This window comes from Corvus kubaryi, unplaced genomic scaffold (genome assembly GCF_017639235.1).
Source record: "Corvus kubaryi isolate FWS band 111438036 unplaced genomic scaffold, C.kubaryi_AGA036_p1.0 37308, whole genome shotgun sequence".
Lineage (NCBI taxonomy): Eukaryota > Metazoa > Chordata > Aves > Passeriformes > Corvidae > Corvus > Corvus kubaryi.
In genome coordinates, this window is record NW_024581096.1 from 5,995,358 (window position 1) to 6,010,970 (window position 15,613).

General features: G+C 42.1%; 2 protein-coding genes across 4 annotated transcripts in view; one reads left to right on the forward strand and one right to left on the reverse strand.

The window, feature by feature from the left end:
* The window catches only part of DDX4 (DEAD-box helicase 4), a 20,429-nt gene extending 17,376 nt beyond the window's left edge, over positions 1-3,053 (reverse strand). The window contains exons 1-5 of the mRNA XM_042028336.1: positions 2,923-3,053; positions 2,604-2,687; positions 2,069-2,132; positions 1,721-1,795; positions 127-198 (exon numbers count right to left, since the gene is read on the reverse strand). Of these exons, the coding sequence (XP_041884270.1) occupies positions 127-198; positions 1,721-1,795; positions 2,069-2,132; positions 2,604-2,687; positions 2,923-3,015 (388 nt within the window). The 5' untranslated portion in view covers positions 3,016-3,053. The remainder of the gene's footprint in view (positions 1-126; positions 199-1,720; positions 1,796-2,068; positions 2,133-2,603; positions 2,688-2,922) is intronic.
* A 4,208-nt stretch (positions 3,054-7,261) lies between these two features.
* SLC38A9 (solute carrier family 38 member 9) overlaps positions 7,262-15,613 on the forward strand; it is a 47,500-nt gene continuing 39,148 nt past the window's right edge. For 2 of the 3 annotated variants that reach the window (XM_042028337.1, XM_042028339.1), the window contains exons 1-2: positions 7,262-7,359; positions 14,026-14,174. In XM_042028337.1, coding sequence (XP_041884271.1) covers positions 14,071-14,174 — 104 coding nt within the window. In that variant the 5' untranslated portion in view covers positions 7,262-7,359; positions 14,026-14,070. Of the gene's footprint in view, positions 7,360-7,658; positions 7,763-14,025; positions 14,175-15,613 lie in introns of those variants that run through there. The other variant, XM_042028338.1, reaches the window with a different exon arrangement.

A 15,613-nucleotide genomic window follows, 5' to 3' on the forward strand; every position in this document is an offset into this window, starting at 1 on the left:
AAACAGCAGCCATTTCAAAGCTTTCACTCTTGACTGCTAGTTCTCACAGAACGAGCAAAGCCACAAAGAATGACTGGTGTATGCTGCCATCATACAAACCAATACAAAGTCAATACAAAAACTTACTCTCACTTTGTCCAAATCCTTTAAACCCTCTGTTTTGTGTAACAGCATCTCTTCCATTGCCTTCTTGAAAACCTGCAGTACAGCATAGCACACAGTAATTGAAGTTTGTCTAATTTTGATGTGCAGGTCAAATGTCTTATATCTGGTAATTATTCTTCCCAGTCCTTGTTTCATGACTCCACATAAAAGTTTAATATAACTAAGCGATTTGCCTAAACATATGAAAAAAATGAAGACAGGGAGTACTTTTTGCCAAGAAGTCTGACAGATAACAATACTGCTCTTCTGTACAATTTCAAGAAGTAAATCAAACATTAGGTTTTTAACTATTTGACTTTACATGCGTATATGCTAACCAAGCCACTAACTTCAAATCTTCTGTAAGGATGCAGATTGATTCAGACTTCTGGTTTGAGGGCAACTGACAGCACTTGTCCCTTCACAGTTTTCTTAACTGGTACTGTAGAATAAGGTGGCAATGCCAGTTGCTGCCTGCTATGAAACAAGGACTTGAAAATATGTCTTTCAGATCTATCAAATTCTATTTTTTTTTTTTTTACTCAGAACTGCTTATTCAGTTGGCGGAGACAAGTATGTAGTGTATTTTTGCTTCTAATCCCTTTCCTTAGTCACTCTCCTGATGGGAAGAGAAAAGAAATAAACAGTCATATGCATAAACAAGGTATTCCACATTTTAGACTGTTAAGTTTTAGGTGTTGTCTAAGATCCAAACAACCAGCTTAAGTGATGATTTACTCTTTAGTCCTTATTCTTCAGCTGAACATCTGCTCTATCATATTGTAACGACAAAGAGCACCATCTGGTACAGGACACCATGAAGTTCTCCTAGCACAGCATCTGTGGCTTCTTCTCCACCAATGCTTGGTGTCTATTACCAGTATGTCTGTCAGTCAGTTTGGCTTTTCCGCATCAGTTCCAAAGAGATACAAAAATTACATCTTAAAGGCCCACATGCAAATGACAGTATCCTAAGTACCTATAAATACAATCGATCTTAAATACAGCTTGTGAGTTACTTGGCAATTGCTGCTGGAGAGTCTACAGTAAAACTGCTTGTCCTCAGTGCCCTCCATCAAACAAATCTAGCATTCCCCCATCATAATGCAGTTCGACCCAAAGGATGCAGAAATGGTATAGAATTTTTTCAAAGAATAAACTGTGCTGTGTTTGACTGGGATAGAGTCAATTTCCTTCATAGCAGCTGGCACGGGGCTGTACTTTGGACTTGCCAGAAAGTGTTGATAATACAAGGATGTTTTCAGTTAGTGCTGAGCAGTGCTCACACTGAGTTGGGGCCTTTTCCATGCCTCACCCCACCTCACCAGCAAAGGGGAGCACAAGATGGGATGGGACAGAGCCAGGAAAGCTGATCCCATCCCATGTGGTATCAGGCTCAATATATAAAGCCAGGGAAAGACAGAGGAAGAGGAAGACATTCAGAATGATGGTCATGCACGACAGAGCTCTACTTTCATGGAGTTGAACCTGCCTGCTGATTGAAATTGGTGAACAGCAAAATTTAATGTATCATAATCAACTAGCCATTAGAATGAAAACCACTACTGGAAGTTACCTGTGGCTGCAAAATTTCTTCCTCTACCAAAACTACTCACTGGTTGACACTGTGTGTTCACAAATTCATCAGTACCTATAATAAAAAAAACAAGAACTAAGTTAAAATTCAAAGCAATCTTTGACGCATTAGAAGTTGTACATTACTACATAACTGCAGTAAATAAAGAAGGGTTGACAGTCAAACGGAAAGCCTACTCATAATGCTCTCTATATAATTTGATGCTGCTATTCCATGGAGGTCACATGAAAATAGCACAATAACATTGTCTTTTCCTTTAATCTTGTACAATGCCCAAGGGATCAACTCTTCCAAACATCAGTAAAGTCAAAAGTGCCTTTCACATACCAGATGAATCTACACCTGGACTGAAAACAGATGAGGGGTCATTTGGTGTCTCAAGTAAGCTAACCTGCAGAAAGAAAAAAGGCACAACATCATGATGACTTCAGGCCTAGCAAAATAAGTAAATACAAACACAGCTACTAAGTCACGCGCTTGAAAGAAGTTGCCTTCTGCACCTTCTGAAATTAAAACTCTCACATCCTTCTGCTTACTCCAGTTTATTGAATTTCAGTATACTAAGTGGCATACTGTTTGCACCTGAATGTTACCAAAAATCACATTATACACAGACAACATATCAAGCCCACTTAAGCATAAAACAGGCACTAATATCTTAACAAAACAGCAGCAAGAGAATTGCTAGTGCAGAGAAAAACTCCTCAGTAACAGTGAACTCCTACGGCTGCCTACCATACTTGCAAAAATCACTGAACAGGGGACACCACTAACCAACAGCAATACAGGTTGCAGGAACATGGGCTGGAGAAAGGGAAAAGAAGCAAACATCGCCATAGTTGCCCCCCATACCCACTCCTACCTTCTCAAGGGATAGCAATAACGCCTCGTCCCCTATCTCCGCATTCCAGTCTTCTTCAAACATGCTGCGCCCTGCCAGACCTGCTTGCAGGAAACAGAACACATCAGCGCCCGTCCCCCGCCAGGCTCCGGAGGGTCCCGCAAACGAAAAGAAAATGGCGCCCCGCACCGAGACTCGCCAACACGGCGCCGCCAACGCCTGCAGGCGGGGATGCGCGTGCCCGGCCCGGGCGCTGCGCTGGTGGGGATGGACGAGGCGGGGGTGCTCCCGTTGAAAAGCATCCCGCTTCCCGCAGGACAGCGCCCAACCCCTCTCCTACCTCCTTCCCACGGTCCACGACACTGCGCACCAAAAGAAGATGGCGGCTGCGCCTACACCCCTCAAAGCGGCCACACGTGCAGCTGCCGGCCATTCGTCACGTGTCGCGCCCGGCAGCCAATGGGCGCGCGGCCCGCCCGGGCTCCGCGGGCGCGCCCCGGCGCCTCACGTGCGGCCGCGGGGGCGGGAATGGCGCTGCCGGCGCCTGGCGGGGCAGGAGCCGCCGAGCCGCAGCTGGCACAGCGAACGTTTTACTACGGACACCTTTGTCAAGCATTAGTGTAATAGCAACGGGACATGTGCTTTTGCTGGAATTAAAAAAAGAAGAAAAAAAAAGGTTAAATTGTGTTAGGCAGGTTACATGTTTAAAAAATAAAACGAAACAGATTTAACCTCCCCGGACAGCTCAAACTTAGGAATGACTCTTTGCCGCTGGTTTTTGTTTTACCAGACTTGTCAGAGATAAGAAAGATAGCTGAATTCCTGGCTCAGGACGTGATGCTGGAGAGGAGGAGAACACGGGTTCCACTCCTATCAGTTCAATGCATCTACTAAAATTAGTAACAAGTAGTCTGGCACTCCAGCTTGGGTCTCCAAGCTACCAGTGCAGTGTGTGTCTTCTCTGTACCTCTCTTCATGCTGTGAGATAACACAGCAATGCTTATTCATAAAAACATTAAGGAATGTCCTATGTCATTTCATAAACATGGTAAAACTCATTAACCTGCTCCACCATGTTCAACAGATTTTCCTCATCAGAAAAACAATTTGAAAAGTTGTGTGTCTGTTCAAGAACTTTAATGCCTTCTATTGTAGAGAGGTGACATGGGATCCGTATTTCTGCAGTGAATGTCTAGCAGGGGCTTTGAGCATCAAGGCAAATTCCTTCAGCAGTTGGAAGATTTTGGAAAGTGGTCTTTGAACTAATGCTTTTGTTATTTTCTCATTAGCCATCATCAATTAAGCCCTACCCTTTGTAGCTGCTCATTTTTCAGGAGCATCAAGACAGGACTCAGGTTAGAGTGCAAAGTGAGTAAGAGACATAACCAGCTTCTCTGTCCCACAGTGAGGTTAAACCTGCACGACTAGATTTTATATATATGTGTGTGTATACGTGTGTGTGTGTGTGTATGTGTGTATGATGTGCTTAATGCTGGGAGTTACCAGCTTTCAATAAGTATTCAGACACATAATGTCCAAGGATGAAGAATCTGCAGTGGGAGCATCTCTGTGGGAAGTGTATTAACCTGTTTACAAGTTCCCAAAGCAGCACCTGAAACTAGCAGGGAATCTCACGAGTCAAATTTCACCCACTGTGGTAACCATTTTACTTCTTGTCTAAACAAGGAAACAGAGTCAGCTGCTTTAGGAGCCAAAATGGCTTCTTTTTGCATTGTACTGGAGCTCTGTTTTGGATGACCGTAATGAAAAACAGCAGTGTGTCTGTTCTCCTGAGAAATTTATGGTTAGTGGCAGATGTGCTACTCTGACACATCTAAGCCAAACTGAAAACTTTCAGATTGTTCCCCCTTCTTTCCATGAGCAGGTTACTATTTCCTCAGCTTTGCCGGTGTAACTTCATGTTCAGCACTCCGTACAGCTTCATACTTTTAATGGTAGACATGGGCAGCTACTATGAATACAGTCATAGTAGCAGATCTGTAATCACTGGTGGGTCACTTTAACTACAATCAGATGTCACAGCCTCTAACTAGTAGATAGACTTGGAAGGTTATTTTTTTTCGTTGATTCTGCTCTCTGTAGGACACTCCCTACTGCCTCCAAATTACTTTCCACTACACCAGGAGAAGCCAAACTATGAAATTTTGTGAACAGCAAGAAATTACATGGTAATTGTAACTAATTTCTTCAACTCAGAGGATTCTTTGGGGAGCTAAATTTTTTTCACCCTAAGGCTGCTAACAATTCAATGTAAACCATGGTGGCAGTGAACAAGTTGCACAAGATTTTTACAGACTACTCTTGAGGTAATTTTACCCAACCAGCCCCACTCAAGCAGAGTCACCTAGAGCAAAAACAGAATAAAATTTTATCCAACATACATAAACAGTATCTCATGTAATAATAAACATAATATGGAGTTGCCGCTAACCAGAAACATATAGAAGTATTTTACAAAAACTTGTAAGAATTTACCCCAAGTCTAAGTGCAACCCCTTAAAATAAGGAAGAAATCAGCAATGTAAACATCATATTCCGCTGAGAGATGGGCTCCAGATGCTGACAATCTGCTTTAATGTCCTCTCCTCTCACCACTGCCCAAGAATTAAACCATCAACCTTATGATCCAGAACAGCTGTAGAAGTGTGAGCATAGCACCAGGAACAGGGGTAGGAAGTAAATGTGTGCATAAAACCCATTATTCTTTCTTTTTGTGTAAAAGCTCTGGACTAATAAGGATTGGACCCCCTAGAATTTTGGTTACACTTTCAACAAATTATTGTCTTAGTTAAATAGGAGGTCTACTTTCTCTTTGGCAACAAACAAGATTTTGAGTGTAACATAGTTTCTGTATCTTAAATGCTATCCTGACATATTTTCAGTATCTTTCAGAAAAAAACCTGGAGTTTTCTCTAACAGAATGCGACATCCCTCTAAGTTTGTTAGCTATGTGACCATGCCCCTGTTTGCAACAATGGGGAAGGTTATAAATTCATCCACTATAATGTTCTATAATGCCTCAGTTTTATGAATTTGCATATTACAATTATATCTGCAAGTACAGAGTAAAGTATGCCTTAAGGCAGTAAAAAGAAGATTCAACATAGCATGAGATGGAAATTTCTTAAAGAGCTGGATTTAGTATTCCCTTTGTCTTACAGATTTACCAAGAGCTTCAAAATTAGTTTAGGCTCCCATTTTTCTAGACCCTGTCCAAGCATGTAGGAAGAGACATTCTTTGCCCAGGAGGTAACATGTCATCAGAATAGAAAGCCAGAACACAAACACTGCAGGACAGAGACTGAACCGCCTTTTGTGAAGTCAGCTGTGGCAGCAGATTTCATGAGGGAGCAGCAAGAATCGCTACATTTCTGCTAGGCTTATAGTTCTTACAATAAAACATTTTTCCTACGCGTAACTTGCGAACAGTAGTGGGTGACCAAGAATGCAATGAAATACAGATCATCTGCCTGCTATAGTAGTAACTTAGGCAAATCTTTCACAGAATAGGACACAGAAGACAGGCTTGCGAGAGCAAGACTAGAAGTTTGCATGGTGAAAAAAAGTTCTTCACACACATCTACCTTTGTGGGTTTCAGTTTAATTTACTTTCATAGCACCAGCACACAGTGTTAGCATTGCATTTCAAGTTCCTGTGATAGCAGCTGGATGGACTTTTTGACTCATCGACCAAAATCTTCCAATGGCCAAAACCCACAACATACACTTGGATTCTAAGAGTGACTTAGAGGCAAAAGATGGTGAATTTTCTGGATACAGAAGCAAGAGTTTTGGTCCCAATGAGCTTGTGTGCAGCTGGATTTCAGGATGATGAGTAGTGTTCAGTCTCTGCTGCCTCATTTCCATCAGCAGTCTGAAATGGAATTACACAGCAATTTTCTTGCAGAACAGTCCTGCAGTCCTGCTGCTATCGATACATTCTGTTTTGGGCCTCACTTGAAGAGGAAGTACAGGGGGTGATTTGTCTGTAGCTTGTTTTGTAGTATTGTCACATGGGGAAGCTCTCTCTGCTGTCTTCCTTGCAATTCAGCGTTTTTTCCAAGCATGAACTATAAATATCCCTGGATTCTGATATTAACCAGGGTTTCAGCTATGAAAAGGATCATCTCAATTTGATTTAAGTAGTACCAAATTAAAACAAACAAGCAAACAAAAAACTCAGAAATAACCAAACTAAAACAAAAAAATCCAACCCATGATTTAAAATAGTGATTTTCTAAAAGGTATTGGCTGGCAGATTGTCCCTGTAGTTTGGTCTGCTTAGTGTGCTTTGCTTAGCAAGTGTTTCATACCTCGCTAAGCAGGTCAGGAGGCCCACGGTACATCACCCTATAGCCAGTCACGTGCAGACCAGCTCGGTTAATTTTGGCAAGGGTCATGGATGCATTTTGTCAGCACACTGACCGCAAAAGCATGCAAGCAGATGAGTGATCCTCCTTCCCCCCCCCTTTTTTTTTTTTTTTTTTTACTGGCAGCATCTCATCACCAGCAAGAACAAATCTTTTCTTCCCGGCACTCGGCTCACGTTTGTCCGTACGGTAGGATCCCGCCTAGCAGCCAAGGCAGACACACCGCCCCGCCGCTTCCTGGGAATCGTAGTCCTGCGCTCCACAGCACCCGGGCGGCTTCCTCGGCGCAGCCGCTCCGGGAACTACGCGGCCCGGCACGCCCGGAGCCGCCGCCGTGCTTCCTGTGGCCGCGGCGGGAGCGCGGCGCCGCCGGGGCCGAGCCGCAGGTAGACGAGCCGCGTCAGGCGGGGCGGCGGCGGCGCCCGGGCGGGGCGGCCCGGCGGGAGCGGCCGCGGGGGTCTCGGGGCGCGGGGCGGCTCCAGAGAGCTGGGTGGCGGCGCCGCCGTGTCCCCTCCATGTCCCCCGCTGTGTCCCCCGCCGCCCGCCGAGCTCGGCCTGCCGGCGCTGAGGGCGCGGCCTGCGGGGCGGAGGGGCCGGGCAGGAGCCGCGGGCACTGAGCGGCCATGCCGTGTTCGTGGGAACACGGGCGTAACGTCAGAGCGGGGGCGGAGGTACAGGAACGGCATGGAAGCCTTTCGGGCTGTCCGTGAAGCAGGGAAGTGTTGATATCGGTTTTCACGGGCCTGAGGGAGGACCCGTTAAGTTAAAAACAAAAGTCGTGTTTAAAATGTAAGTTAGTTCCTAAGGTGATAGTGTTATGTTTCTGTAACTATTTATCTACTGTCCCCACAAATGTATAAATGACACAAGCTTTATCCGTTGAAGACAAATCTAGTTGAACATTCCATTTCTTCTTAATTTTACTTAGATTTATCATTTGGCATTGACCATGTACCTGTTGGTTTAGTCAGAGCAACACAAAAGCTCAGCAGAGGTTCAGCTTGTATATTCAATAGTCTTTTTTCCCTCAAAAAGTTGGTAACTTGCCTTGCTTTTACAGTTTTAATCGCCTTCAACCAATGGAGTTCTAGGAGGTGTAGCTAAGGTGTCTATAAGGTGCCACAAGAGGCAGCATGCTGTCCTCGTTTTAAGGAGCTCTTAATGTATGTTGCTACTTTCATGACCAGTATAACATCCTTCAGTCCCTTCTGATGGAGGATTCACTCCAGGAATGGAGGAACTCTGCTGTCCTGTGTTGAAGTTCTTGCCTTTCAGTGTAGACCGTGCTTATTTCTCATAATTTGTATGTACACAGACTGCAGCTTACTTGACAGTTATGCCTTGAACTGTATTTATCCTCCTCAGAATTGGAGACCAGATTATACCAAATGGCACTTTATAAAAAAAATTTCCTTGTTGAACTAAATACTTCAATTAGCATATTCTGGTATTTAAACCATGAGGATCAAGTGGTTTTTAGAAGTAGTGGCTTTAAACAGGAGATGAAGTACAACTAGTTCTCAGTGCTCCAGCTGCTCTTTTTACAGCACCATGATGGCATGGTGGAGGGTGTGGGGGTAGTGATCCTCTAAGCCTTTCTCCTCCTGCCCGCTGTGGGAGGTTCTCTGATAAATACCAGCTAAGCACAGTTTGTGCTCATGGGATGGTTGGGATGACTGAGTAACTGAACACAGTTTTGTTCCTGCTGTGGGGTAAACCGGTTTGGTAGCCTTCTTGCACAGCCTGGGCTGTAACTCTGAGTGATCTGTCAAGGTGGGTCTCTCATCTTAAAGCTTCATCACGCACATCTGTAACTAAGCCGTAAACTGCCATTGGTAAATTCTAAGTGCAAGCCAACTAATACAGTTTTGCCCTTCAGTGCCAACATTATTAGATCACAGAACAGCCACCAGGCTACAATGAGGTTTCTGAATCTGCTATGTCCTTGTCTTCAGTCCTTCATGCTTTTTAGACTTTGAAACCAGGAGAGAGAACCTGAAGACAGTCAAAGCAGGGTAGGGGCGAGCCAGTGAGGATTAATGAAGGTCCAGTCCTATTTACATTACCATCTGAAAGTCACGTGGCATGTAGCCCAAAATGAGACTGGGGAAAAATAACTTGCATAGACTAAGGTATTGCATTACAGTTTATGACCAGCAACAGAAAACCTGGATTATTAAATTCTAATCCATTTGTTCCCTTTTGCTGCCCTTCTGATGTACTGCTTCAGGTATTTGTAGGAGAATTACAAATAGGGCAACAGGTCATACTAAGCTTCACCACGGCTGTATTAGTAAAAGTTAGGAGAGGTATGATGCTTGTAGTAGAGGAAAGAAGAAGGCAGATCCCTGCAAGGGGAAAAAGAGAACTTGCAGAACAGTAGAATAGTGACAAGCAAATGGCAGAAGATCCAGACAGACAAAAAGGATTTTTGGAGGGGAATATTGGGTGCAATATATTGAGGAGAAAATCTCTATTCACTACCAGATATACTACAAAGCAATTCTGTGCAAGGATAATTAAACACACAAACATGTTTAAAAGGACAGAGGTTGCAAAGTTCAATTATTCAAAGGTTGGAGCATTAAACAATGAAAATTGGTTACTTAGGTGATTTTAGTCATCTTGGTACGTATGGATTATGATACTGTTTTTCTCAAGCCAGACAGTTCTCACTGTCTGGCTTGAGACATAGGGAATGTTTTGTTAGAGCAGCAAAGTTAATGGTGTTCAGTTCACTTGCGCATAAAAGTGATCTGCTTTACCAGCTGCTCAGCAAATCATTACTGTGGTCTTGGATGTTTTTTTGCAGTGCTTACTACAGATCACTAAGTTTTGTATAAAAGTTAATTTCTCAACATATCATGAGCTAAGGCAAGTACTGGCATTATCCGTATTTTAAGGATAGGGATTAAAACACAGGAAAACAATCCACAAATATTGAAAGCTCAGTTTGAGACCAACTTGATTGCTTTCAAAATAGCTAACATGATTCACTGGTGCATGACACAAATGCTCTTTTGTATTGTCCAGTGTTGTATGAAGCAGACTTGAAGCAGCAGGGTAAGAAAAGAGGTAACATACTCTAAGAGGTAGGTGGTCCCTCAGGCTGTGGCTCTAGTGCTGCCTTCTTTCCTCTGCAGACTATACCTGTGTCTTTTCAACTGGATAGTGAAACTGCTGGTTCTACAGCCCAGACAATCCCAAACCAGCACCAAAACAATTACCTCCCCCTTCAGATTTATACTTTCAGCTAGATCTATTTTAGATCTTTTCCCCAGTCCTGCTCTCTACCAAGACAGGAAAGAAGACAAGTAGTTGTGCCACCACAAACAGGAGAAGGAAGGACTGAGAATGAACAGCACTACTTTTAACTTAGCTAAAGAGAAAGTACCATGAATTTGTATCTCCAACTCCTGCTACACTGCAGCTAACAGGAACCTCTTTTCCACTTGCAGGAAAATCCAGTTTGACAACAAATGAGTGGGGTATCCCCTATAACAGCCTTCTCAATTTCTAAACAGCCATACTTTTATTCCCAGAGACCCATAGTAATTGTCTGCATGCAAGAGTAGTCTCATAGAAGCTGTAACTATGGTGTATCATAAAATATATAAGCAGAATGAAGCTTGCCAAACAACTTTGGTTTTTGATGTAAATTCTTTCTGTTTGGCATCCCAGCCCTGATTATAAGCTTTATAGACTGTATAGACAACATTCCGTGTCCCATCACAGGTTTTTGAAAGAAACATCTTGAGTGAGATGAACATAGATCAGATACTCAGAAGAATCTTTAGCTGACTGCTACACTATGAAGGTTACAGCTGGGAAGAAGTTGTTGAAATGGAAACAGGCAATAATTTCAGATAGCATAACTCACTCCATTCTATATATTAAAAATGTTTATGGAGAATGCAGTCCAGTCAAAAGGCATAGATGGTAGATAAAAGAGAGATTAACCACGTTAATTCTTCATTTTACTCTTCTGCTTACAGTTGTCCTTTAAACTGTACTGGCTCCAGCTCCAGCCTTTACATGTATGATAGCTGCATCTATTTTTCCTGGTCATAAGCTTGCTGGTCATAAACTTCATTGTTATCAACAATAAGTACTTAAAAAATAAAGCTGTCTTTGCAGACCCAGTTTCTAAGTGACCGTAAAGAGTCAGTGAGCAACAGCTCCACAAGCCTCAATCATGCTGTCAAACCAAACTTAGTGTGTGGTATATTTTGGAAGGATTATTTTTCTTCATGGACTCCTATAAAATCTGGGTTCTTTCTTTATGGCAGTAGTGCAAAAAAAATCAAACTGGTGATCAGTGTTGTCAGCATTTGTCAGGTTGACTCATAAAGCACAAGTATTAACAAGTTTTAAGGAAGGGATGCTCATTTTATCTGCTTAATCTGTCTCACAAACCATGGCCTGTAGAAGGAAGGGTTGTCCGTACTGCGATCTTATGCAAGATTCTGGCTAAAAACACTGACTGCTTGGGATTTGAATGTATTTCAATTTTCAATTCAGGCACTAGGAATTTAAATTTCCATCTGCATTTTTATGGCTAGATCTGAAGTGTGATTTAAATTCTTAAGAGAGATGCAAAATGCAGAACAAGTGAAGGGATTCAAGTTTGACACCTAGGTTTGTCTGTTCGTAAAATGAATACAGGATGTTCAGTTGAGAAAGAATAGAATAGACTAAAACAAGGTTATACCATATTTTAATGGGAATGGCAAAGGACTGGGTGCATGTCTGTAGCAGTGTATGAGATCTCTGGGGCCTGTATTTTTGTTTCAGAAGTATTTGCTGTTGCAGGAAGCTGATGTGCACCAGGGTAATTTTGACTGGAAGGGCATCGGTAGGGAGAAAGGAGAAACCCTAGAGCTGTAGAAAAATTAGAGAAGCCAGTAGAAAAGAAGTTTGCAAAAGGGGAGCTGCAAACAGAGTTTGGAGAGAAAGAGTGTGTCACATGAAAGGAAGTAAAAATATTGGTGTGAACTAAGATACTGCTTTGTAAGTAGTGCTTAGTAAAGGTGGGTTGGGAAAGCAATTTTGACAGTGTGTAGGAGAGACAGAAAATAGAAAGGACATGAGAAGCAGGAATCCATTTGCTAAGCATCACCAGAGGAGCTAAGAAGGGTAAGAGTATGTTTAGCTGGGCCAAAGGACTAGAAGCAGTATTGTGGAATAGAAGGACTTTTGGGTAGAGGATCAAAACTGATGTTTTAGAGGGCTGGAGTGGCAAAGGAGAGAAGGCAGTAAGTTAAAAGAGATAACAGGATCCCTTGGGCATGAAAAAGGTAAAGGAATAAAGCTTTAGAGAGTGTAACAGCAAAAATTAGTGTAGGAGAAAGGATGTTGTCAGCAAGTGCAAGTAAGTTTCTTAAGATTCCCTTGATTATTACCACTGATTACTTATTGTATCCTCTCAAAGAGCTGAAGTGACCAAGATACAATCATGCCTTTAAACTCAAAGCCATGCCTTTAAACTTAGTAACTTCAAATCTCTTGTCATGGATGTTGAAACTAGGAGGAATCTGTCAGCACTGCAAGATGAAATGGCTTCTATGGCACTGTCCCGCCCTTGCACAGGCATGCTGGCATACAGATAACAAGCCCCAAGCTCAACAACGATCTGGGTTTAAAGCAAAAGAAAGAATGGTTAATTTTCATCTGTGTCAGTCTTCCCTGTCCAGTTCAGTATGGGATCACACAAGTGCCATTGAGCTGTCAAAGCAGGACTTAAGCTTTCAGTACAATTTCCATAAACTGGGTCCTTTAGTGATCCCCTCCCCTTAAGAGCAGAGAGACATAACCTGCATCTATCTTCTAAAAAGCACTTCCTTTAAAAGCAGGTTGAGCCAGTCTTAATGCTTCTACAGTTCCTGCCACATTGTTCATCAGTGTTTTCCTGTGCCTCCTTCAGTTTTTTCAACCCCAGAGAGTAGATGTGGTTGAAAACTGGTAACTTTCCTTTTTCACCATCTCCTTCGGATTCTTTGGTTTGTTTGTTTTGTTGGGGTTTTTTTTGCTGGAGGTATTAGCAGGATAAGTTAATGGAAGAGGATTGACAATATGCAGCTAGGAGGGGATAGAACTGTGTCAGTGCTTAACTTGGATTGGTGTGATTTCTGAGATTGGGCCCTTATGGTGTATTTCCATGAGGATGCAGAAGGATGATACATGCCTTATTCTTTCTATCTTATCTTCTTCCACTGCCATTCCAGGTTTCAAACATCCAGCACCTACCCTTCCTTGTTATGTGCCATCTCTGGTTGTCATTTGTCTTTCCATCAGCCTAACATTCTGAAGCATTCTGAAATGATGGAAGAACAGATACTTCTACCATTGTTGTTTCAAGGTGTCCTGACTTCTAGCATTCCTCTGGCTGAGGAATTCCTCAGAAGATAGCAGGGAGGAGAGCTGTTAAGCCATTATATATGTTCAGTTGCCCACGAGACCACAGAAAGTCCCTGTAATTCAATCTGAGTAGAAATCCATTAGCTTAAAAGCAATCTCTTCTCCACTCTTTGGCCAGGAGTGGTCTAAATGCATATAATAGTTATTATTAATGCATTCTTAAACCATTTATTGCCTTTAATTCAAAAAGCCTGGATACAGTGGACTGCAATAGTCTGATCCTTATTGTGGGAAGTATACTGGAACTGAAATAAACTGCATATGTGTCTGCTGCAAAGTTTGAAGTAATTTAGTGAAACAGTAGGCTCTTACAACTGATTGTTCTCAGCTGTACCATTACGTATTAGAAATACAGGTCCTTTCGAAATTTATATTTAATTCATACTGCCTTGTGGTGCTAAAAGAGATTAAGGACTGGATAGTGTGTTTTAAAAAAATGCTGTCCCCACAGTATATGCCTCATGGTGTTTGCATTATGGAATGAGAATTCTCAAGTGGTGTGTTGAAGTTCTTTACTGGTGCTTTTCACCCCAGGAACTTCTGAAGCTGTGGGACTCTACCAGTGTTAAATTTATAGGAGGGACACAGTTTTGCTTAACTGCAGTTGACTCATTTCTTTATTTCCTTTTTTTTAGGCTGGAGTAACTGACAGAATCTAAAAGGAGACATATTCACCAAATATGGAAGAGGATACCAAACCTATCTTGGTTCCTGTGGGTGGTGATGAAAGCAATTATGGAATCATGAATATACAGTTTAATCCAGAAGACTATAAGTGCAAAAGGTATGAGGAAAGATGAACCTGAAGAATTACTATGTAGCAAAGAGTTGTTTAATCTTTGCTTTTGACAACAGAATCCTACAAAGACAGAAGGTGCACATTTGGAAACCAGAATCTCTGTACAAACAGTTCCTACTTCATCACTATATGATAATATTTTATTTCCAAGTACCTGGTGAACAGATACTGTATTTTGTTTACAAGGGTAAGATTTTTCTATTGCCATCATTTCAGAGAGAGTTCTCCATTAAGAACTCATCATGAGGCTTTTGAAGTGCTCTTCAAACATGGAATATTGTGTGTATACTAGAGGATGATTTTTTTATTTAGAACAACTAACTGAAATGTTGAGACTATGCAAGAAAGTTTGCTAGATGTTGTAGATAAATGGCTATCAGTATGTGTAGATGGTGCTGTATGCATTCTGCAGGTGATGCTGGAAAAATACATTATTTGCTAGTACTAAGTGAGCTGAGTGACCTTTACTGCTTTTTAAGAAAAAAAAAGTGTAGTGCATTCTGAGATTGAGCAAATATGAAAAATTCGTCAGTCCAGCCTTATTAATATGCCTTCAAAAATCATATCTCTAGCTAAGTTGTTATTTTACATCTTTTCCTAAGAGTTTAACATCTCCACAAAGGGGGTTGGAATCGGAGGCCTTCTCTGCTGCAGTTAAGATTTTTGTGGGCTGGTCATGGAACCAAAACTGAAATCAGTCTGGGAACAGCCCTTGTAATACTAGCTGAAGGCATCAGCTCTGCATTTTTAGATGAAGGAATAGCACCATAGCACCTCTTGGACCTATTTATGATTCTTTTCTTCATCTTTACAGCCATATTTCAGTAACGCAGTTTTCCTGAAGGAACTGAAGATGGCGGTGTTGCATACAAAAAAAAATCACGTTGTTGGAGGCCACTTCAGCAAAAAAAAAAGAGTTCTTGAGGATAGAGCTTTGATGCTATCTCAGCCTCCAGCTTTGGAAAGCTATGAAAGCCTACTTACATGCTCTTCTCTGCAAGTAAAGGAAGGAGGATAAGGGTCTGAGTGAGGGAACAAAGGGAGCACAGGTGTAGAAGCATACAGAATTGTGTATATAAAGGCTAGGAAACAGTAGAGTACTTTCGGGTAGAAAAGGCAACTGTGAATGAATGTAAATGAAGTCTTTCTCTTTTTGTGGAGTATCTGAGCCCCTCATGGCCTTCTTGTCATAGGAAGACTGCTAATCTGTATGACTTTCTGGAGCAACTTGTTTTGGAGGAAGTATGTGTTCCGTTTGAGGAGCAGTGGATTTCAGGTATTGTGGTGATGCAGTAGCAATGAGAGAGGTTTTTTGAAATACCTAAATGCTAAGACTCACTTTTCTAAGTGAGGTTAGGTATTGTTTCCATATTGTGTGGTTGTGGTTTTTTCCCTGGGATTTCTTAAGTCTGGATACTCAGCTT